The sequence below is a fragment of the Heliangelus exortis genome, chromosome 1 (genome assembly GCF_036169615.1).
Source record: "Heliangelus exortis chromosome 1, bHelExo1.hap1, whole genome shotgun sequence".
NCBI lineage: Eukaryota > Metazoa > Chordata > Aves > Apodiformes > Trochilidae > Heliangelus > Heliangelus exortis.
Genome location: NC_092422.1, coordinates 121,598,881 through 121,621,640, shown reverse-complemented (window position 1 = coordinate 121,621,640; position 22,760 = coordinate 121,598,881). Strand labels below are relative to the sequence as shown.

At 47.9% G+C, this 22,760-nt stretch overlaps 1 protein-coding gene, 1 long non-coding RNA gene and 1 other non-coding gene across 16 annotated transcripts; 1 reads left to right on the top strand and 2 right to left on the bottom strand.

The window, feature by feature from the left end:
- Window positions 1–48: 48 nt before the first annotated feature.
- CHD4 (chromodomain helicase DNA binding protein 4) lies at window positions 49–20,303 on the bottom strand. 14 transcript variants are annotated; one of them, XM_071763898.1, is made up of 39 exons: window positions 20,163–20,303; window positions 18,045–18,172; window positions 17,663–17,854; window positions 17,144–17,262; window positions 16,475–16,716; window positions 16,261–16,388; window positions 15,994–16,129; window positions 15,183–15,364; window positions 14,828–15,067; window positions 13,689–13,892; window positions 13,374–13,579; window positions 13,016–13,147; window positions 12,636–12,732; window positions 11,977–12,168; window positions 11,689–11,889; window positions 10,734–10,871; window positions 8,890–9,011; window positions 8,609–8,782; window positions 8,167–8,308; window positions 7,562–7,693; window positions 7,329–7,446; window positions 6,996–7,120; window positions 6,475–6,712; window positions 6,135–6,307; window positions 5,795–5,975; window positions 5,608–5,718; window positions 5,350–5,438; window positions 5,132–5,265; window positions 4,512–4,656; window positions 4,162–4,327; window positions 3,667–3,776; window positions 3,334–3,469; window positions 3,011–3,088; window positions 2,770–2,907; window positions 2,570–2,678; window positions 2,124–2,256; window positions 1,044–1,239; window positions 737–928; window positions 49–634 (listed from the first exon to the last, which is right to left on the bottom strand). In XM_071763898.1, exons 1-39 carry the CDS (start codon window positions 20,257–20,259, stop codon window positions 573–575), a joined length of 5,838 nt encoding a protein of 1,945 aa, XP_071619999.1. In that variant the 5' UTR covers window positions 20,260–20,303; the 3' UTR covers window positions 49–572. The 14 variants fall into 14 exon arrangements, with proteins under 14 accessions (XP_071619999.1, XP_071620054.1, XP_071620063.1 ...); XM_071763953.1 differs by having other exon boundaries at window positions 753–928; XM_071763962.1 differs by having other exon boundaries at window positions 753–928; window positions 3,334–3,466.
- On the bottom strand, window positions 3,999–4,134 carry LOC139791862 (small Cajal body-specific RNA 11). The gene has a single exon (XR_011724071.1). It is a non-coding gene; the product is annotated as a small Cajal body-specific RNA 11 (non-coding RNA).
- Window positions 20,183–21,416, top strand: LOC139805517 (uncharacterized). The gene is made up of 2 exons (XR_011729846.1): window positions 20,183–20,321; window positions 21,354–21,416. It is a non-coding gene; the product is annotated as an uncharacterized lncRNA (long non-coding RNA).
- The last annotated feature ends 1,344 nt before the right edge of the window (window positions 21,417–22,760 follow it).

Here is a 22,760-nt window from a genome sequence, read left to right as displayed (position 1 = left end):
TGGTACTTGGCCCCCTCCTCCCCCTTCTGCTAAACACAGGCAACAGAATAAAATACAAGGAAACTTTATTTTTCAGTTTTACCAAGGTTGTTGTGTTTTCGATTTTTTTTTTTTGTTTGGTTTTTTTTTTCGGTTTTTTTTGTTTTGTTTTTTTTCTTCAAGCTGCTTATTAGTGGACAAGTCCAGTCAGTTTTTGTATTAAAAAGGATCTTGATGGAGGTAGCTTTGTCTCTGTCCTGGCTTTTGCTTGGTCTTGCCTGCACACTCATCTCAGTAAACAAACTCAAAATAAAATTAAAAATGAAATCCGGAATTCCAGGTGGAGGCAGCAAACACTGCAGCCAGGTTCTCCGTGTAACAGACATGGCGCTGCGGCCTCCAGTCACTATGTACAGAGTCCATCATACATCCCCCTCTCTTCCAAGCACACTCCTCACTCCAACAGGCTGGCTGCAGCAGAAGGAGTTTCTTCTCCTCCCAGAGACCTGCACAGCAGCTTCCATGGAGGGAAACAGCACCCAGTCAGGAATGTCAGGCAGAGGGGTAGAGTGTGAAGGGGTGGGGGGGGGGGATCACTTCAGCTTGGCTGAGAGGTCAACAGCACTGGGCCAGGGACTCACTGCTGCTGGGCCACCTGTGGGGCAAGAGAAGGTGATGTGAGATTCGATGGCTATCAGTGAACCCCGGCTTTCCCCCGAGCCCCCAGCTCCCCCCAGAGTTAACTCTGCATACTGACCAGAGAGGGTACGTACTTGTTGGGGAGGTGGCGGTGGAGGGGGCTCACTGCTGCGGTTGGCCAGCCGGCTGAGGATGTTGCGCTCTGACATCTGGAGGCGCACTGCCACAGGTGGGATACGGGCAATGGTGGCAGGCAAACGAGTCACATCGGCCTTCATGTCACTCAAAAGCTCCTCCAACTGCTTCAGAACTGGAAGAGAAAGGGACATCTGTTCAGAGGGAAAAGGGACACCCCACAGGGAAGAAGAGATCAGAGGGGATGATGATGCTGCAACACCCATCCTGTACTTTACACACTGCATTACCTTTGTGCAGCACAGCATTAGCTGGTTTATTCCCAGCCATTGACTCCTTGGATAGGTGCTGGTGGCTCTCAGCCAGGCATTCCACCTCAGCAAAACGTGTGTTCAGAGCCATAGATGGATGAGAGGGGTCTTCTGACATGTTCAGATAGGCAGCTCGCCGCAATTGCTCCTCAATCACCAGTGCTTGCTCCAGAAGCTGCAAGATGGGGCAATAATGAGAAAAAGGCTTTCAGCAGTTGTCTTGAGCAGCAGCTCATTTGCGTACCCAGTCTCTCCTGATCCAGTTCTCCACTGTCTCATGAGGTGCAGATTAAACTCCTTTCACTAGTAAAGCCCGGAGTCCAAAACAATTACAGGCTCCATTTAGCTAGTCCAGGCACACAAGAAAACCAGGCTACATCTAGAGGATTTATGGTAGTCTCTTATTGAACTAGAAGTCTCATTCCTCCTCAGATTCTTTCTAGAGCCCAAACTTTGACACTTTACTGTTTACGGGAATAGAGACTTCCCTTTGAACAAGTGAGAAGCATCCAATGCTTCTTACAGGAAAAGTTAAATGCATGTCAGGGACATTTGCAGAAATCAATTTGGATCCTGTTAGTGCAGAACTGATCAGCCAAACCACAATCAATTAATGTTTTGCTCCCAAGACTGAGAACTATTTGGTGCTTATTTGGGTTGGTCTTTAACAACTCCCAGATCTAAGCTATGTCACTCCCAAATGGGATGAGGCAGATACTGCAGGCAACCCTTTCACTAATCTGTACAACCTTTGAGTTATGGATAGGCACACTGAGTGGGTTGTAGCACACCAAGCAGAAGCGGCAATGGAAGAAGTCACTTGAACCTTAAGCCTCCTGCATACCAACTGTTTTAATAACCTTTTGGAGAGAGCACTGAGCCAAGCTCCCCAGTACCACTTCTAGAGTACAGGGAGTTCCTAACATACTGTTTTGTTTTTCCCCCAAAACAAAAGGCACTGCAGAAGACTTCACTTCAACAGAAACTCGGAACACCAAGCTCATTCTCAGAGGTCCAGCTGGCTGAAAGGCCCCTACCACACTGAAGAGAAATCCTTACCTTAAATCTCCTTGCCAAGAACTTATTCTTTATTTCCAGGAAGTTACCCCTGTTCATCTCACCCTTGAAGGGTTCATTGAGGATGGCGTAACGTGGGTCATTCTGAATATCCTGCCAACGGGCATAGCCATGACTGAGATGGGATGAGCTCAGGCAAACAAAGGCAGTGAGAACAAGGGAATACACAAGCAGATACAGTTCTCAAGAGGGAGTGGGGAAAGGGGGCACAGAGGGGAGGAGCAGGAGCCAAGGAAAAGGAATGAGAACTATGTCCAGCTAAGTCTGAACTATGCTGGCAGGAAACTCCTCCTCCCACCATTGCTTTTAATGTTGTGAAAGCGGATAAAGCACTCTCTTAATATACTCCAGTCAGACCCAGGACTGTCACCTGCACCGTGACAGTTCATGGACAAGGGGAGAGAACTGGTCCATTAAGGTAAGGATACTTGATAATCCCAGCAAGGAGCCAGTAGTCATGACGCCGATGCCAGATCTCATAGGTCTTCTTTGTGACAGTTGCAGCCCGCTCCTCATTCTGCCACAGGGAGTGTAGTTCTGGAAAGGCAAGAGACACCAGAACAGTTGAAAGCTGTTTTATGAACACAAACAGGGGCACATTAAGTTCAAGCACAAAGATTTCTCGTACCAGTGAAGCCACCATCTGCTATGTTGAACATAAAGCGCTGCTTTACTGCCTTCTTGTGCCTTTCATCTACTGACTCTTTCAGCATCTCTCCATTCTGCAGCATCACTACATCTTTCTTATCATCATCCTTTTTCTCATCTGTACACACAAGAAATTGTTAGAAAGAACCTGGCAGACAGCACCCACAAGGAATCCTTGCAGGAGGAGTATTAAGAAAGAGAATGTAATTACCATGACTTACCTTTCTCATCCAGAGTGATTATAGGAGGTTCAGGGGGATTCTCAACAGGTGCTCTGTCTTCTGCTTTCTCCACATCAGCTGCAACAGAGAAGGAGAAACTGAGATATAGGGGAGTATGGCAAGCCCAGGGTTTTGTTTTGTTCTTCAGCCTGTGAAACCTAATAAAGCTCCCTGATTCCCTGTTTCAAGTCCTGGAATAGCCCCAAACACTGTCTGCATTTACACCCATTTCTTTAGGACGACATGCTGAAGCAAAAAAGATGCAACTTTAGGAAAATAGTATTTGAGGCAGAGGAATGTTTTATTCCTAGTCCTAGAGATACCTTTGCTTTCTACTTCCATTGGCTCATCTGGTCTTTCCTTCACCTCTGGTTCCTCTAGTTTTTTTTCATCTGCTTCTGTGGGGTTCACCGGGGATTTTGCTTCCTGTGGTGGTGTCTCCACAGGCTGGGCACACTGCTAAGGACAGAAATGAATGAGAAGGGCGGTAAAGCACTGCATGAAAATGGAAGACAGTCACAGCATTTTGGAAAGCAAAGATGCACAAAACTGTTAAGCCCAAGTCTGAAGACCTGAGAATTATCTTTATATATTACCAATATTTAAAGAACTCATCTCTGCCTCAGCAGAAGGCAAATAAGCAATCCAACACTCACCTCCATCGGGACCTCTGTTTCAGCAGCAGAGGCATTGAGATCTTTCTCTGGTTCAGATGACTCCCCTTGCTCCTTAGCACTGGCTCCTTCTTCTGCTTTTACTCCTTCTTCTGTATATTCCCCACCCGAGCACAGCACGGAAGACAAAAAAGGAAGAGAAGCCATCAGTAAGGTCTTCCCCTCACTGTTAGCAAGCATACGTCTCCTTATGAACAGATATTAGGCCCATCAAAATGGGACCAATACCGGTCAAGATATAACCCCCCAACCCCTTCTTTCCTGCCCACTACAAATGCTGGGCTTCACTTCTGTCACTTCATCCAAGGAAAGCTAATGTCCTCTCTTGCCTTTAAGAGCTTGCACACGTCTTTGGCAGCCCTCCTAACATGAGAAGTTGATCTGTGTCCACCCCCAGACCCCACCACCACAGCTCCGGTGAGGGGAGTAGCTAGGATGAGGTCAGGACACAGGACTATGCAAAAGGGAAGCTCTCACCAGGTGGAGGGACAGGTGCAGGCGTATTTGGCTGCGTATCGCCTGGTGTTGAAGGAGTTGGAGTTTTGGGAGAGGGTGAGCTTGGCTGTGAAAGTTTCTTGTTCTCCTCTATCTCTGCCAGTTCTGGCATACTCCAGCGGCCATTCACATGCTCAAATTCCTGCACCTGCATGAGAAGGTGAGAAAGACGTATCACTGCAGGAGTCAAAACTCATCCTCAAACCAGAAGACAGACCACTCAGCGCACAAGAAAAACAGGTGTGACAGGAAAGGTAACTCTCTAGCTCATCATCCCAGGGACTACAAGTCGTATGGAGAGCAAAGGCTTTGCTGCTCTGCCAGGCACCTACCTTTTTGCGTATAAGTGACATGACCCCAATGCGAGTAAGGACGTGCTGTCGAGAGAGACCTTCCCGTGGGACCCCATCTGCAAAGGTCTCTGCACCATCAGCTCCAGGTTCACATAAATGGCGCATAAAGAGCGAGACGTAAGCCCTGCAGCAGTTGAGACAAACAATTAGGCTATAAACCAAGGTTATAGCTGGAGATTTATTTGCACTAGCAGACCCCAAGGCTCCTAACTCATCTTAACACAAGTTCCAGGGGTTCCAAGCTCCTTCAAGGGAGAATTTCCTGACAGAATTACTGTATACATAAAGAACACACAGCTCGCAGTCTTGAGCCAGAAACAACCATAAGCCCAAAAAGGACTTGGGGAGAGTATTCATTACATGCATTGGTGATGCTACTCCTCTAAAACCATTTGGTTTTGTTGACTGAGGAGCTGAGTCCAAGAAACAGAAGAACCTCCCAGTCTCTCCCCTAGCTTATTGTTCATTCCTCCAGCAAAGGATCAACTAGTACATTAGGAAGTGTAATCTCTAAGGAATGGCCAGAAAAGGTCCAATTCTCATTCCTTGTCAAAGAGACTGGATGCTGCCAGTCTTTAATCTTTCTGTAGCACACTCACTTGAACTCTTTTTCTGATTTGCCACGGAGGTCTCGAACAAGCCACTGAGTGGTGAAGGCATCCTGAGGTGGCATTCCATAGCGCATGATAGCGTTGAGAAAGGCTTTCCTCTGGCGGGCATTGAAACCCAAGACCTAGAATGGAGAAGATGGCAGACAGATATGGAAACAGTCATACAGAAGCATCTAGATGCAAATGCTTACCCTGGTACTGCTTACCTCAATGTTCCCTCCCACACGGGCAAGTAAGGGAGGCAGAGGCTTATCCTTATCATTTCTCAGGCCTTTGCGGCTAGGCCGGCGAGCTGCTAAAGAGAGAAATGCAGCTGAGGAGTAGAGACAATGCACAGCATATTGTGGTGTGAATACTTCCCTTGCAGAACAGTGCCATGAAGTGCTAAGTCACCCAAATCAAGTCCCGGTTGTTACCACACTCAGAGAAAGTGACCCAGTAACTCTGGCTTCACCAGAACTTACCTTCAGACCTCTCATCAAAGTCTTCATCTCCTTCTTCAGAAGCAACTGAGTAGTCTGACTGATTATCTGACTGGTCATCCTGCCAGTCTGAAAGAAAAACAGCACGTGAGCCTGAAACGCTACTCCGTTATTTCCCAGCAACATATACTTACACCCATTTCTCCCTCTGGTTCCTGTGGATTTGTACCTCTGTCCTCCTGTGAGCCATCGTTGTAGTTAACTTGCTTGCGAATACGTTTGCCTTTGCCCAGATTCCTGGCCAGATCTTCCTGTTGCTGTTCATAATGGTGACGCAGCAGTTTCTCCCAGTAATCGGGATCCACTGACTCCTCCTGCTTAATGATCTCCCGTTCAACCTCCTCCTCCTCCTGCCACAGAGAGGTAACACATTTACAGCCCTAAGCTCCAAAACACCCATCTGTCCGAGCAGATACATTCTCACTTGCCTTTAAAAGCAACAGAGTTCAATTCAATCTACCCTGTATCACTTAACAGAAGACACTGGCTTACATCCACCTCATACTCACCCCCATCTCCTCTTCACGAACCACATATTGGGCCACCTTGAAGGAGCTGAGATACTCATTCATGCCCTGAAGTTCTGTATCTTCTGTTTCATCCTGGTTCCGATCCAACAGACGCTCAATTGCTTTGTCATCATAGTGGATGACACTGCTGTCCTCACCTTCTTTGTTATCCCCTGAGGGAAGAGTAAGAACAGTTGCAGCATGGATCTCAAGGGACTAGGAAAGGAAAAGCCACCCTAGACCTCCATGTAGAGCTATAATTATCACTGTGCCTACAGTCACTTGCTAAATAAAGAGCCGGACCTCCCCACCTTCTTCAGTTCTGCTCCCAAGCACTCACCCCCCTCTGTAGCCTCATCCTTGAAGAGCTCTTCAGTGCCAAATTTGAGAATGTCATCAAGTTCCTGTTTGGACATGGAGCCTGTTTTGGAGCCCAACCCTGGTCTCACTACCAGATGAGTTAGCATCATTTTCTTCTTGGCCACCTGAGTGATACGCTCCTCCACTGAGGCCCTTGTCACAAAACGGTATATCATCACTTTCTTGTTCTGTCCAATTCTGTGTGCACGACTGAAGGCCTAGAAAAGAGATGTGCTCAGCATAGTCTATAGCTACACAAGCCTGATATACCCCACCTACCTCCACAAGTTTCCCAGTTGCCTTCATGTTGGCTCTTAACCTTAGTGAAGACTGGGCTTAGAAGAACCCTCAGCTGTTTCACTTCCCATCTTTACCCATCCTCACTGCTCTGATTTTGCATGTTTCTAGAGGGCAAGTCTTGCATTCCTTCACTCCCCCTGATGGTTTCACTTCCCCTCTTCCTCAGGATTACTCCACAGTGAGTGTCTCATTCAGACTCACCTGGATATCATTGTGGGGGTTCCAGTCTGAATCATAGATAATCACAGTATCTGCTGTGGCCAAGTTAATACCAAGACCTCCAGCTCGAGTTGAAAGCAGAAAGCAGAACTGCTGAGCACCAGGAGCTTAGATAGAAGAAAAAAAAAGTAATCAAAGGAGAGTGCATTAGTCAACTGAAGACTTGTATCTAACCCACATCACCCCAGGGGGAAATCACTACTAATTTAAGATTCTAGGAGAGCAATGGAAGACTTGGGCCACAACAATTGCATGTTGACCACTAAGCACATGTAATAAACAGTTTTCATCTTGCTAACAGAGTATTTTCCATACCATTGAAGCGATCTATAGCCTCCTGACGCATGTTCCCTGTGATTCCTCCGTCAATCCTCTCATATTTGTAACCTTCGTGTTCTAAAAAGTCTTCTAGAAGGTCCAACATTTTAGTCATCTGTGTATCAGGAAAACACCACCACAGCAATGTGAGGGAAAAGGGGATAGCAGATCAAGAGGCTCCTTTCCCAGAAAAATAATTCCCAGCCTTAAGGTTATTTTTCCCATATTACCTGTGAGAATATGAGTACCCTGTGACCTCCTTCCTTAAGGTTCTTCAGCATCTTCTGGAGCAGCAACAGCTTTCCAGAGGCTCGAATAAGAGCACTACCATCATACATGCCATTTGGCATTTTTGGAGCTTCCTGTGAGGAACAGAAGGGAAAAAAAACAGGCAGCAGGGGGTGGAGGAAGAAAATGGTTTGAAGGGATGTAGCTTGGTCTTAATCCTTAACTGCATTCATCAGATGCTGACTCACATCTGGTCATTCAGCTTGGCACAACCACCACATGTAGCATTATTTGTATGAAACACCAGTGCTACCCTGTGCCTATTTCTCTTGCAATTTGACTCCTAGATGCCCTTCTCTTTTCTACTGACTTAGCCCCTACTCTTACCATCTTGCATGAGCCACAAGATAACTCCTGCCTGTCATGCAAAGATATTGGAAAAGGAAAGAGCTTCCAGCATGTTGGGTCTACATAAAGACAGGATGAAAAACAAGAGGCAGAAAGTTAGGAAGCTGAACCCCTTTTATGTTTCACTAGGGAGCTAACTGCCTCCCTGGTAACAGCCAGCAGGGAATTATGCTTATACAGCATAAGCAAATGGACATACCATAGCAGCCACAGGAAAGAGGTAGGGGTGGTTACAGCACTTCTTCAGATCCATAACAACATTTAGTAAGGAGACTTGGTTACCACCACCCCGTGCATTCAGTGCCTCAAAGTTCCTTGTCAAAATGTATTTATAATATTTCCTGAAAAAAACAAACAAAAACAAAACCTCAGACACTCCTCTTGAGAATGACTAACATTCTCTTGCTAAACTCTACACAGCTCCTGGCATTACCTGCCAGTGGCATTCAATGTCTCTTTACTCCTTACATCAGAGTACAGGATTAGCCCTTCCTCTGCTATAGTGGCAGCAGGAAATATTCCTCCTATCCATTGTATAGAAAGCCCTATAGCAAGGATGAGGCTGTTCCAGCATCCTCTTTGAAACAGCTGAACAGAGCAACAGCAGTCCAACAGCAGGTACTCTCTATTTTCCCACTCACTTCTGCATGGGACTCAACTCCACTCTGACAATGAGCTCAGTTTTAGATGGCATATTCTTGAAAACATCAGCTTTGAGACGCCTCAGCATGTGTGGGCCCAGCATGTCATGCAACTTCTTGATCTGATCTTCCTTGGCAATATCTGCAAACTCTTCTAGGAAACCCTCCAAGTTACTGCAGAGAAACAGACATTTAGAAACAGCCACAGAGAAAAAAAGAGCAAAAAAACCAAGGAAGGGGGTAGGAGTGACACGCAGGCTGACTTGCACTGCAAAACATACTGGAATCTCTCTGGTGTCAAGAAGTTCAGTAGGTGGAACAGTTCTTCCAGGTTGTTCTGCAGGGGAGTTCCTGTAAGCAGCAGCTTGTGTTGGAGAGAGTAACCATTCAGCACACGAAAGAACTGGGAAGCAAAGAACAGGGAAGAAATTATAGGAAAAAGACAAACTATGCAAACATGTGAAAGGCTTAATAAGTCATAGGCCTACAAAAAATAATTTCTCATAGGAAAAAAGTTGACACCAAGCTAGGGTTCAATTTACAACAGATCAGCTGCTTGGACAAGAGCTCCAAGTAGTTCACATTCCAGTCAGGGGCACTATACTGATCTCATTTGGATCACTGTTCTGTGTAACTTAGATATGACTGCAGCAAATCCTACAATCTATCAGATCCTGGTGGGTTCCTTTGCTCTTTTAAGCTACAAGCTCTTTCAGACCACCAATCACTTCCAGACTGGTATATTATGTACTTTTTTCCACATTCTTACAACTACTCTGCCTTGAGAATTCCAGAAATAGCTAAGTCACTCTACCTATTCATATCAATCCTGGCAATGTTCCAGAGCTTGGAACAAGCAGAGAAGAAAAGCAGCTAAGGGTTTGCCAATGTGTCTTTAAGGTAACTTATGCTGGTTTTCACAACAATGAAGTAATCCCAGACAGAGGCAGCAAGCTCAACTACTGAACTGAAAAGCACATGTACCACATTCACCAGCACAAATTGACAAAAAAGCAGAAATTATTTTATGAGCTTGACCATTATTTTGCTTATTTCACACTTAGCATGATACAAGATCAAACTTAATGACAGTAGCCTGTACTAGATGGCAAAGAAAAAGCCATGACACAAGTCCACCACAACTTACTTTCTGGTTATTAAACCAGAAGGATCCTTCCAGTGGCCTCCACAAGGATTTACCATTATATAAGTAATTACAGCAAAAAACACTGGAATTAAGTCACTGATTATATATGCAAAACTTTGGTAGCTAACCACAATCTGTTAAGAATAGTCTTACAGACTGTTTTGCAGCCAAACACCTGAAGCTGTCCTTATGGGACATCAAACTGCTGTAGAAAAAGGTAGATTCAACAGTCTCCGTGGGTAACAATTGCTATCATTACTCATAGTGTAACCCTGAGCTTTTACATCCCCTTTCAGTTAATGAATATTAATAGCAAGCATTCATTACTACTTGCAATAATTTCAAAGCTAAGCATAGAATCCCATCCAGCCTTAGTGCCTATAGGAAACAAAAAATTATCTGGAAAGTGGACTGCAAGCACAGCTGTGACTTTAAGCTGTGCTTAAAGGTGCAGCCTCATAAAAAAAACAGCTGTCTTTCAACATATACCCAAGCATTTTTAACCACCTCTATTCACCTCTCCCATTTCTGTAACATCTGCAAGCCTACCCTGGAAGCAGGATAATTGTGCTCATGCTGCTTGCTTTATGCTCAGTATGGTAAACCTTTCCAAAACAGAGGCAGTGCAGATATGTAATCTGCTTTCAGAAAAGCAAGTTTGTATTTGAGTGCAGACATCGGCTTCCATTTTTTTTCTGTCTTCTAGTGTACACCAATTGCCCATTCACTCAGCAAGAAAGCTGTTCTAACCACTGATACATTAAAAAATTGTTAGCAATGACAGCTGAATTCCAAATGAGATGGCTTTGTTTGGATTTTCTAAACAATGCACCAAATTTACTGTTGAATAAAGGACGAAGAGTTGGCAAACTTACAGGCTTAAGAGCAGCTCTCTAATCTTCTGAACACTCTCTGCCCATTCCCCCCTGCAACACGTGCCATGCCTATAAACCATATAAACCACCTACTTCTGTGTACCTTAGACTGATTGTTCTTCAGTCTGTGAGCTTCATCCACAATGAGACAGGCCCAGTCAATAGAGCCTAGTATGGCCATATCAATTGTGATCAGTTCATAGGAGGTGAGAAGCACATGAAACTTCACAGCAGCCTCCTTCTGCAAAGGAAAAGGATGGACATAGTAATGGGATAGGGGAATACCCCAGGATAAAGTAGATTCAGTGTTTCTCCATCAAGTTATTCTGAGGAGTCCTGATCAAACAGCACAAACATTTTTCACACCCTCAGTTTCCTGTCACAAGATACACAATGTTACCCAAACAATTGCAGTCTTTTAATCCCCCACTACTTGCTTAACACACCTAAGTCTCCCTCTCAGTACCAGATACTTCGGGATAGTTGCCAGATACTGTAACAGAGAAGTTTAACAAAGAAGCAGCAAATAGATGTCCTTTCTATTTCTGCCACTGAAAAACCTTTAGCTCTCATCATGCCTAACAAGACAAGTTCCACAAAACCCAGTCACCTAGATCAGGCTCTTGCTTCCTGCCTGGGTACGGAATGCTATTTCTCCAATGTCTAGGTATGGCCTCACTGTCAGCTAGCTCCTCAGACATACTGAAAAATTCATTTTTTTGTATGCTTGCTTATAATATAACAGCAATTCTTACATTGGCTTAGAACTATAGAAATTATGTACATCTTCAAAGATTAGGTAGGAGAGAGAGAGAGGGACTTGCCCACAATCAACTACTACCTTAGTCAACTCTATTTCTCAGTAGTGATTTAGTTCAGACTAGTAGGAGTGTTTAAATAGTATAGAAGCAGGAGTCTAAACTCCCACTAGTCATCGATTTGCAGTTATTTCCCCTTGGAAGCTACAAGCACAGTGAGTTCCCAGGGACATCAGAGCACCTGATTCTCAGCTGCTGAAACCTTTCAGTTCAGGCTTGCATTACAGCAGAGCTTTGTACCTTCATTCTGGATGCTTTTTTGCCTCCACGTATGGCATTATCCTCAAAAGTGAACTCATTCTCACGGATGATGGCCCTGCTGTCTTTGTCACCAACGTAGGTCACTACATACATATCTGGGGCCCACATCTCAAATTCTCGTTCCCAGTTGATAATTGTGGACAGCGGGGCACTCACCAGGAAGGGACCCTTCGAGTGGCCCTATGAAAAGGATCAGTAAGAGCATTAGATGAATGTCACCACCAGTGCAGGCAGAAACTCCCTGTGCAGCCATCTCCCAGCTCTCACCTCTTTGTATAAGGAATATAAGAACACAGCTGTCTGCACAGTCTTTCCCAGGCCCATTTCATCAGCCAAGATTGTATCTGTGCCCTGGGCCCAAGAGAAGCGCAGCCAGTTCAGTCCTTCCAGTTGGTAGGGATGCAAGGTCCCCCCTGTGACATCGAGGTACTCCGGTTGCCGGTCATATTTCACTGTTGGCTACAACCAAAAGAAGGAAGAGATGAGATCCTTTACCTTAGACTAGACAGCTATCAAGGCTCTTTTCCCAGTCACCCGTATGTTTCCTAGTACAGATGAGATTTCACACACGGTGACCAGACAAACACCAAAAAAAAAAAAAATTTCCCAACAGTCAAAACAGATCCACCAAAAAGTCATTTGGGGTCTTTTTGTTGTTGATGTTTGAGGGGTTTTTTTTGTTGGTTTGCTGTTTATGGTGGGTTTGTTTGTTTAAAAAAAAACACACAACAAAACAAAACCACCAAACTTCTCATCAAGAGGCAGTGCATGGACAAGGTGGGCCTTTATCTGAAGACGCTATAACCCAATTGTTCTTTGGGCCAGGAAGTAACTCTTCACTCTTCAGTTTCTTATTCTTCACCTGCCTCCCACCCCCAAATAAGCAGCTATATTAGATGGTTCCCTAGCAATAAACAATAACTTACGTCTACTGTGGGAGTCTCAGGGGGCCTTTCCAGTTTCCGCATCTTCACTTTCTTTAACTTCTTACCAGGTCTGCCCTCTTCACCTCTCATCAGCTCCCTACACAGAGACAGTTCCAAAAATAGGACAGTTTAATGACTTTTGTAACAGATCAAAGGAAAACTATTGTAAAAGCAGAGCAATCACCCAACTCAGACAGGCACAAAACAGGGCTGAAGCCCTCCTGAGCTGGTGCAGAGGCACAAGGTCCCTACCCAACTGAATAAGGAGTCAGGAAGATGCTTCTTGGCTACCTCCATAAACCTGTCGACTGCTAGAGGCTGCCATACTCCAGTATTTTCTCTTGTGGCCAGGGAAAGGAACCTCTGGATACTTCTCTTACCTATGATTCCAGTATGATTGCTTAAAGAGGTCATAATCTTGGATATCCACATCTTCACTTTCCCAGGATGCCTGGTCATAAGGTAGGTCTCTCCATTTAATCAAATAGTGGACATTCCCCTTCTTATCCACACTGCAGAAGAAACCAGAAGTTTTAAGCATAGTGGAATGACAGTATTCACCCATTACACCCATAATGGTAAAGAAGATGCCTTAAGTGAACCAACAGAGATAAGAACATCTATCATACAGAAGTAGTCCCACTCTTTCCCCAAGTCATACTGCAGTACAGCTCATACACTCTCCCCTTAGCCCTGCTTAAGGTCTTTATCGAAAATCCTCTTTGCTACCTCCCCTACCTATGATTAAGGATCCTGTGGATCATCATCCACTCAGGCTTGATCCCGTATCGATAGAAGCGCTCCTCCATCTCTGCATATTTGGGGTCTTTGTTCTTTCTCTTTCGGCTTTTCTCCTCTTCCCCTCCAAAGTCTCCTGAGGGTGGCTCGTCCATATCATTTTTGCGTTGGTAGTTTCGAAACATGACCTGGCAGTGTAGCTCCAGCTAGGGACAGGACAGAAACATTTAGTTAAGCATTCCTCCCCCCAGAAGTGTCCAAAACATCCTCCCCCAACTATCCACCCTTCTGACACTATTTTAGTCTTCCACTCACCTGCAACTCTGACACCCAAGAGCAGTGCCAGTAGGACATGCCCTGCCATTTAACAAAGAACTGCCTTTCAGGCCGACCCTCCAGAGGCTTGGGGGGAGGAGCATTAGGGTCTGCATCAGGTGGACGTGGTGGTGGAGGGCCAACTGGAGGTTGACCCCATTTCCAGATCAAGATCTTCTGCACTTTTCCTTTCAAAGCTGGGCACTGAGGAGTTAAACAGAGTTTTTTATATCAGAGGATACATACACTAACAGACAAGTGCTGAGAAGTATAAACAGTCACATTTCTCTTCCTGAATTTTAACTTTACTACACAGATAGAATTTTGCTTTTTGGGCTTGGAAGCTTTCATCCCTGTATCTGCTACATATCTCTGAGCTTTCTCCAATTTGCCTTTTTTCTCCTAGGACTGCGAAAACCCAAACTTAATTCAGTATAAAATTTAGTTTGTCTTGCCAAGGCCACACCACTTCAGAAAATCTCCACGAAATACAGAATTACTGGGCTTGATGAGCCCAGTGTATCCAACCACAACTTCAGTGAAAGCTAGCTGAAGAACTACCAGCCCAGCATAGGGATATGTCCTGAAGCAGGTTTCTTGTTCATCTTAGTAGTCCTTATCACCTAATGAAAGCATGTAACACCATTTATACTGGTGTTAGAACTTCCTAAAAAAAGTGACATTTATCCAAATCATCTACTAAGAAAGGGCTTGGCATTACTGCACCAAAAAAAAAAAAACAAACAAAAAACCCAAACCAAAACTAATCTGGCAGAATGAGTTTAAAATACTGGTTTAAGCACTGAATTTGCCTGCACTCATTCTCCTGCTTCTACACATACAGGATCCAAGAAAGTTGAACCTTGGCATTCTGGACCCAAAACTGCCCAACTGCTCTATGCATGGGTGAACTTCACAAGACTCAAAGGTTGTAGCCCTGTCCGTGCTGCTGTCTGGAGAAAGCAACCAATGAAGAACACACAATCCAGCTACAAATAACCAGGCCACAATGTCCTATGATAAAAATGTGAGAGCGGAAGAGTTTTGGGAGGACTAAGCACTTCCAGAAAAATACAATGATCAGAGGGGATTACATCATCTCTTCTAGCAATAGGAGAGTGGTACTAGCAAAAACTCACAGTGCAGCGAGGACAAAGCCACTCTCCATTGGGAATCTCTGGCAATGGAGGATTGAGACAGTGGATGTGATAGGATGAAGGACAGGCATCACAGCACAGCAGCTCTCCTCCATCCTTGCAGACCCTACAGAACTCCATATGGTGGTCATCTTCTTCCTCAGCATCCCCCACAACATCCTCCATGATTTCCTCACCTTCAGAGTTATCTTCCTTCGCTTCCCACTGAATGCCCTCTTTTTCCTTCAGGAGAGGGAAATCATAAAACTAGAATCACACATTTGTGATTGCAGCTCCAATGCATCTGACATCCCACCTCTACGAGCTCTTGCATAGTTTGAAGGGATCCAATACTCACACAGTGTGGGCAGCTCCATTTGCCTTCTGGGGCTTTCTCCATGTCTGGGTCCAGGCAAACCATGTGGTAGGCACGAGGGCAGGTATCACAAAGTATAATTTCTCCTCCCTGTTGGCACACCTCACAGTAGTCCTGGTGATCAGTCTCATAGCCATCCACAGCTACTGTAGAATCCTCCTCACCTGTAGAAGGTGGTGAAGAGTTACAAGAGTATAAAACAGGCAGAAGCTTTCTACAGCAAGGGAATGTGCTCTTCCAACAGTCTCTGTAGAGATCCAGAACAAAATTCTTGCTCTGTCTTTGTAAGCAAAGAGGGCAGGAGGCAAGAACTGGAACAAGAGTGAAAAGAGGCCTTTGTGCCTCCATCCACCCATGGAATTTAAGGTATAGTTGAGGCTAGGAAAACTTTCTTTATACCCAATCAAGGGTATAAAGAAATCCTGAGTTTCTTTTCTTTATTAGGGTAGACATTAGGAAAATACCCTTTATGTAAGGATGGTGAGACACTGGCACAGGTTGCCTGAAGAAGTTGTGGCTGCCCCCTCCCTGGAAGTGTTCCAGGCCAGGTTGGATGGGGCCTTAGCAACCTGTTCTAGTGGAAGGTGTCCCTGCCCACATAGGGGGTTGGAACTAGATGATCTTTGAGGTCATTTTATTTTATTCTATTAAAATAAAATCAGGCTCTTCCTTCACAAACAATCCTTCTCCCTCAAGTATGCTATTAAATGCCCAAATTCTACACAGACATTCCTCTCATCTTTTTCCACTCTTAGCTGTGCTTCTGTCCCAAAATGACAGCAGGCATCAGTACCTTTCTTTTTCTTTTTCCCAGCTTTGAGTTTTTTACGGCTGCGGCTACTACGGCTTGTAGATCCATCTGAAACAGAGTAGCTGTTGATGCTGGCATCATCAAAGTCTGACTCCACATCCAGATCATCATCTTCACTCTGAGGTAGGTATGAAAAAAAGCTATGCTACTCATGCACAAGTGCTGGGGGAAGCAATCAGACATGCATCCCAGCATTTCTAGCACACCATCACCTCCTCCTCCTCCGGTCAAAGGAGGAGTGTCACTTACTGATGATCTTTTACGCTTGGAACCAAATCCTCCCAGTTTGATTTTCAAAGGTGCCACCTTCTTTGTTTTAGGCTTCTTGATATCAGGAATACGAGGAGTGGCTTTTGGCTTCCGCCGGGCATTGGGTCCTGGGAAGAGAGGAGCCTGCAAGTCAGAAGGGCTATTGCCTTGACACCACTCACCCTCTACCACTCTGCCCGATGCTTCATCTCACCTTTGCCCTCCTTTGTCTTGGCTTTCCTGAGTGGCACATCCACAGGGGGCTGCGGCAGGACAGCATCCACATTTGTCACCATACTCTCCACTACTGCAACAGCTGCAGCTGCAGCAGCTGCCACAGAGGCACCCGAAATTCCCTTGAAGGGGTTGTTTGTGCTAAACTCCCTCCATTTGGCTCCCAGTACCATCATCATCTTCGACACTGCTATTTTAGGGTTCTTGGCTGCAATAAGTGGCCTGCATACAGTTAAGGAAGAGTTACTGAACCACTCTGAAATCTAGATCATTATTCCTTCCCACTGCCACCACCCCTATCAGCACCTCTATCTCAAACTACATTCCTTTCTAATCTCTGATCTCAACAGCCATTGAATCTCTCCACTCCCATCCTTCACACTGTGAAGAGGATGCAAAATGCTTAGGTGCTCAGAAATGAAACTTAGCATAGTAGGAAAGAAAGGTGACTGGGAGTGAGGACTTGCATCACCTTAATCACTGAACACAAAAGATGTGAATCAATCGTTTTACTGTTGCTTCAGTTTTTGCTCTAGGTAGGATGCTAGTCTCTCTAATGTGCCTGGAGATTCCAAAACCAAGAAACCTAGTCCTTATCCCATCTGCCTTGTTCCTTCACAGTCCTTCCAAGTGCAGACTCTCAGTTCACCTGACAAACTGGCTGAAAGCTTTGTAGTTGGTGAGAGTGCGGTAATCCTCCTCAGTGAAGATATGATCAATGTCCTCCATGCCCCAGTCTTCCAGAAGCTGAGCAGATGACTTCGGCTCCTGTACAAAGACAGTTGCAGCAACTCTGAGGAAAACTTCTGCCGTAGGAAAGAGCTGAATTTCCCCACATCTACTGGTGATACAGGTTCAGGACTGGAGTATTCCCATCCCTCCCTCTCACCCCCTGTCCACTTATCACTGTCATAGGAGACAGCCTCATTAGATCAACGGACATGGAAAAAGCCTTTGGATTCACTACACGTTCTAGGTGTGTATAAGGTTGAGGAATGGAAGGAATGCAAGGTAGAAGAACAGTCAAGTCAAGCAGGTCTAGCAGACAAAGACAACACTGAACAGCCCCAGCTCCATGTGCCATCACAAACGGAGAGCACAATGATCCTCAAAAATCAGACACATGGGAATGAGAAGCAAGCAGTCAGACAGCAGGGCAGCTTCTCACCTTTGAGTCATCATCTTCCTCTTCTTCCTCCTCCTCCTCCTTCCGCTTGGTTTTATTTTTCTTTTCTTTCTTGGGCCCTAATTTCTTCTTTTTCTTTTTCCCAGGAGTGTAGTCACTGCCCTCGCTGTCAGAGCGGAGAACCTCCTCTTCTTCCTCCACAAACTCATTCCCCTCACCAGAGCTGTCCCCCAGCTGGGGAGGGAGGGAGAGAGAAGATCAGGCAGCTGTGAGAAAATACCCTGGATAAGCACTAGACACCATTCTCCCCAGGTTCTAGAGCGTCCACACAAAGGATTGCTGCCATAGGCCAACAACAACAGAAAGGACACTCACTCCATACATCTGTATTTTAGAGTGTGACCTTAGGCATCCTTTCATTTACCTCTTTCTTCTGACGCTTGCTGAGCTTGGGCACTTTGGGTTCCTTCAGTTTCTTGGGCTTTTTCTTCTTCTTGATTTTGGGTGCCTCAGCCTCTGACAGCAGCTCTTCTTCTGGCTCTTCTTCTGGCTCTGGAAGAGAAGCAGCAACGCATCTTATCCAAACCCCACCTGTGCACTACAACATAGCCCACTTGTCACAGAGGTAATGTTTCTACTTCTCAATACATACTTACAAACACAGAAGCCTTTAAAACCTTTTACTCTGTTACTGTTCACAACAGATAATCATATGCTTGTAACAGGTAATCCCTGCACATGTTTTCCCTTTTCCCCCCAGTAGCACCCATATAGCCACAATGCTCCTCCAAGCAGAGATGCACTCAGATCTCGGGGACCAGAAGTTTGCCATAACCCAACAAGAGGAGGGAAAAGCATAGAACAGATGGTCACATCTAAAGGAGACAAAATGGTGAATGCATCCGAGAACCTCTGTTACTGTTTCAGCCCAGGGGTCTCCAGGAAAGAAACAACTACTACCTAGCCCTCTTTAGCAGTACAGAGCATCCTACAGCTGCATGCAAAACACAGGCCAGTAAGCCACCGCTTGTCCACCTCCACAGGAAATCTGCCACTCAGCAACTCCATTCCAATCCAGATTTGATGCAACCTTGCCCCAATCCCTTCCCTCCGTGCCAACAGCTAGCAAGCTCACCGCCTGGCCAGAGGAACACATGCCAGCTTCTCACCACTCATGCTCCCATCTGTGCACCCCCCTCCCCGCCTGTCCCCTGCCCGAGGGGCAGGGGCGGCCAGCCAGCCCTTCTTCCCTTTGTGGCAGGCTGCAGGAGAGCTCGGCCACCCGCCCTCCCCCACCGCCCCGCCCACTGCAAACAGCCAGAGTCACTCCTTCTGCCTCCAAGGGAAAATGGCCTCCTGACCACAGGAGCTGGGCAGGATGCAGGAAGCCACAGGTCAGAGGAGCTACCACAGCCAGGGGTGAAATGACAGAGGTCGAGCTCTCAGAATCTGGGGTCTGTGGCCCTTGCCACATGCACAACTGATGGAATCTCTCTGCCCCCATGGCCCTGCAACAGCAGGTCTGGTCCTTCAAAGATCCCACCAGCTCTTCTCACCCAAGTGCTGATTTAGAGACAGTAGTGTCCCATTCTTTCCAACTTACTACATAAAGCCCTCCAGTTTGCGGGGATTTTGTTTTTCTTTCATCAAGATTTTCCTTGCAGGGCTTACTGACTGTCCCCTTGTGCCTAATATTTCCGAAGTGGCACAAAGCCCAAGAGCCAAAACTTAAGAAAAAAATCCTAAACAAAAACACCACCACAAGACCACTTTCTAGTTGCAACATTTTCTTGTACAACACTACCGCATAAGTTAGTAGGAAAACTAAAACTTGTCTTACAGTCCAGCACATGAGAATATGTTATTCCTTTCCACAAGGAAGAAGAGGATCCAGATGCACGCAGGTGCTCAGAGCAAGCCATCAACAAGAGCAGCGACAAAAAGCCCAAACTGGAAGAGTACCCAGGGCTCTAACTCAAGTCTCACATTGGTGACAAGGATGCAAGCGCATGGAAAAAGTCAAGGTACAAAGACTACAAGACAGGCAAAGGTGAGCAAAGCAGCACAGAGCGAGAACCACAAGAAATCTCAATAATTGGGTGTGGTGACAAAGGAAAGTGGGTCATGCAACAGCCCAGGGCAGTTTGCTCTGGACGTCGTCCGAGTTCCCAGATGAAAGAAAGCCAGGCACCTTGCCCTTTCACATACTACCCCACTCCCCATTCACAAAACATGAAACTCGAAGGCATTTTGGTACCCGATCAGAACTGGATACCTTGCATCCACTCCTTACACCTCCTCAAAGCACAGGTCCCGACAGCCTGCAATGGCTTGGAACAAAGTCAGCTCTCCACCTAATACAGAGCCACGAGCCTTGTGCTTTGAAGTAACCCTAGGACTCTAATATCAAAATCAAAAACATATGCATGACTCGTAGTTAAAAAAAAAAATTCCATTCCCCAGCACATAATGTAGTTCACATAATCAGCTTTAAACTAGCAATACACCCATCTCACATGCACATCCTGCAGGCTCTCCATACCTGGATGCTGGGGGATAGTGTTGTTCAATAGTATCTCCATCTCATCATCATCGCTGCCCCCCGAGCACGGTGACGGAGATCCAATGCCTGATGCCATGTCCTCCGAACTGGGGGAGGCCTGGACTTACACAGGGTATCGTATTTTTGCCTGTCAAGCCAGTACTTCATTGAAAAGAAGAAGAGAAAGTTATAGCAGACCCGAACTCCGTTTTTCCAAGCAATAGTGCTACCAAGAGGATCTGTGAGAAAGCTTAAGATAGCAACTTTACTGGATTTCGACCCTACAGATAATAGAAACACTGGCAGCAAGTATCACGTTAAGAGTTGTGATGAAGCAGGCTTTGAAGGCACAAGATATTAAACTGAGTCAGCAACTCCTCTCTATCGAGGAAGCCAAAACAGCTGTCCTGCAGGAAAATTCTCCTGTCCTCTGCAGCAAGCTGCCCTCGGTTAGTGGTACCCGGAGCTGGGAAAAGGCGGCGACGGAGGAAGGGCAGCTGTGCTTCCCAAGGCGACCGCGGTCCGGCCGGGACGCTGTCAGCGAGCCGCGGCAGGGAACCCGGTACGGAGGACAGCGGCGGAACCGGCGCTGCCGGCAGTCTCCAACTCGCCCGCCCAAACTTGGCGCGGCGGCCCCGGGCTGACACCGCGGCGGCCGGAGAGGCAGGCCAGCGTCTTCCTCCTCCCCCTCCGCCGCCGGCCACACACAAAAGGCAGGGCAGGCTGCACGGCGCCGGCAGCCCCGCTCGGCTGCCCGCCGCACCCGCGCCCCCGCCCGGAGCGGGGCTGCGCGGCGCAGGGCGGGGGCGGCGAGAGGGGGTGGGGGGGGGGGAGGGGGGCAGCGTCTCGGCGGGGCTCGGTCTCCCGGGCGGGGGCGCGGGGCGGGGCCGGGGAAGTCCGGCTCGCGAGGGGCCGCAGCTCCCCGGGGACAGGCGCCGTAACCCTGGCGGGCGCCCCCCAGGACTACAGGGACCGGCCGCTCCCCGGCGCAGTGTCAGGTGGGGGAGGGGAGGGGGGAATACCCTGCGGACGGCCAGGCAAGGGGACGGGACGAAACAGCCCCCGGGGGAAACTGCGGCTGGGGGAGGGGAATGCGATGTTGGGGGGCCTAGCGCATAGGGGCGTCCGGCGGAGAGGCGCCCAAAGGTCCTGCCCGCCACCCTCCCCTCCCGGCTCCTCACCCGGCTCCAGACCCCGGCTCCTCGCTCGCCACCGCCGCTGCTGCTGCTGCTCCTGCTGCTGCTGAAGGGAAAATGGCTCCTGCCCCGGCACCGCCTCTTAAAGGGGAAAAAACCTGGCCAGGCCCCGCCCCGCTCCCGCCTCCATCCCATAATATCCCCTGGACCCCGGCAACAGGCCCCGCCTCCGTCTCCCTAGCAACTTCCCCCCCCACACCCCCCTTCCCCGCACCAAGACATCCCATAATACTCGCCCTCCCCTCAGAACTTCCCACTCACTGCCCGGCCTGACATCCCATAATAATAACCCCTCCCGCCGGGAACATCCCATAATACGCCCTCCCCCCACCCCCCCAACACACACACACACACACACACACACACACACACACACACACACACACACACACACACACACACACACACACACACACACACACACACACACACACACACACACACACACACACACACACACACACACACCCTCCGAGAAACATCCCATAATACTCTCCATGCTCGCACCCCTTTGCTCCGACATCCCATAATACTCTGTGTGTGTGTGTGTCCGTGTGTCCCTCCTCCCTCCCCGTGCCCGGGACCACGCGCCGGAGCAAGGACCCCCCCCCCCCCCCCCCCACGTTGCGCTCCCACCCCATCCCAGGCGCGTCCCTCCTGCGGGGATGGGGGGTACCGGGGCGGCGTGGGGTAGGGGGGTGGGGGAGGCACACGGTAGTAACCCCCAGAACATCCCATAATAGTCACACACATTTCCACCCCCACCTTCCCCCCGCCCAAGCAGGCATCCCATAATAATAGTCGCCGGGAGCCACCGTCCATCCCGGCATCCCATAATCCTGGGCTCCGCCGCCACTCCGCCATCCCTCCGCACACACGCACACCCCCATCCCGTCGCCCAACCCCACCTGCCCTCCGCCCCGGGGTCTTGCCCTCCGCCTGTCCCCCTCCCCCCCGGTCTCTCTGCACCGCCGTCAAGGTCCCGGGGCACGGGGCCAGCCACGCAGCCCGAAGCGTTCTGGCATCGCCCGGCCCCTGCGCGCCGCCCGCTGACACAGGCCCCAGGCAGCCCGCAGCAGGTAGCACCCTCACCCGGCCGGAGGAGACGGGGTCCCCACCGACAGCCCACATCTCGGGGTGCGCATGGGGCCCCTCCGAGGCTCATGAGACCCTGCAGTGCAGTCACTGACAAGCGTGTGGGGCACCTGCAGTGGCTTCCTCTGCCTCCCCACTGCATCTCCTGGCTGCTGGTACCTACAGAACTATCTGTACCCCAGGGACACTGGCAAAGGTTGCCCAGGGAAGCTGTGTCTATCCCCTTCCTGGAAGTGTTGAAGGTTGGATAGGGCTTGGAGCAACCTGGTCTACTGGGAAGTGTTCCTGCCCATGGCTGGTGAGGTTG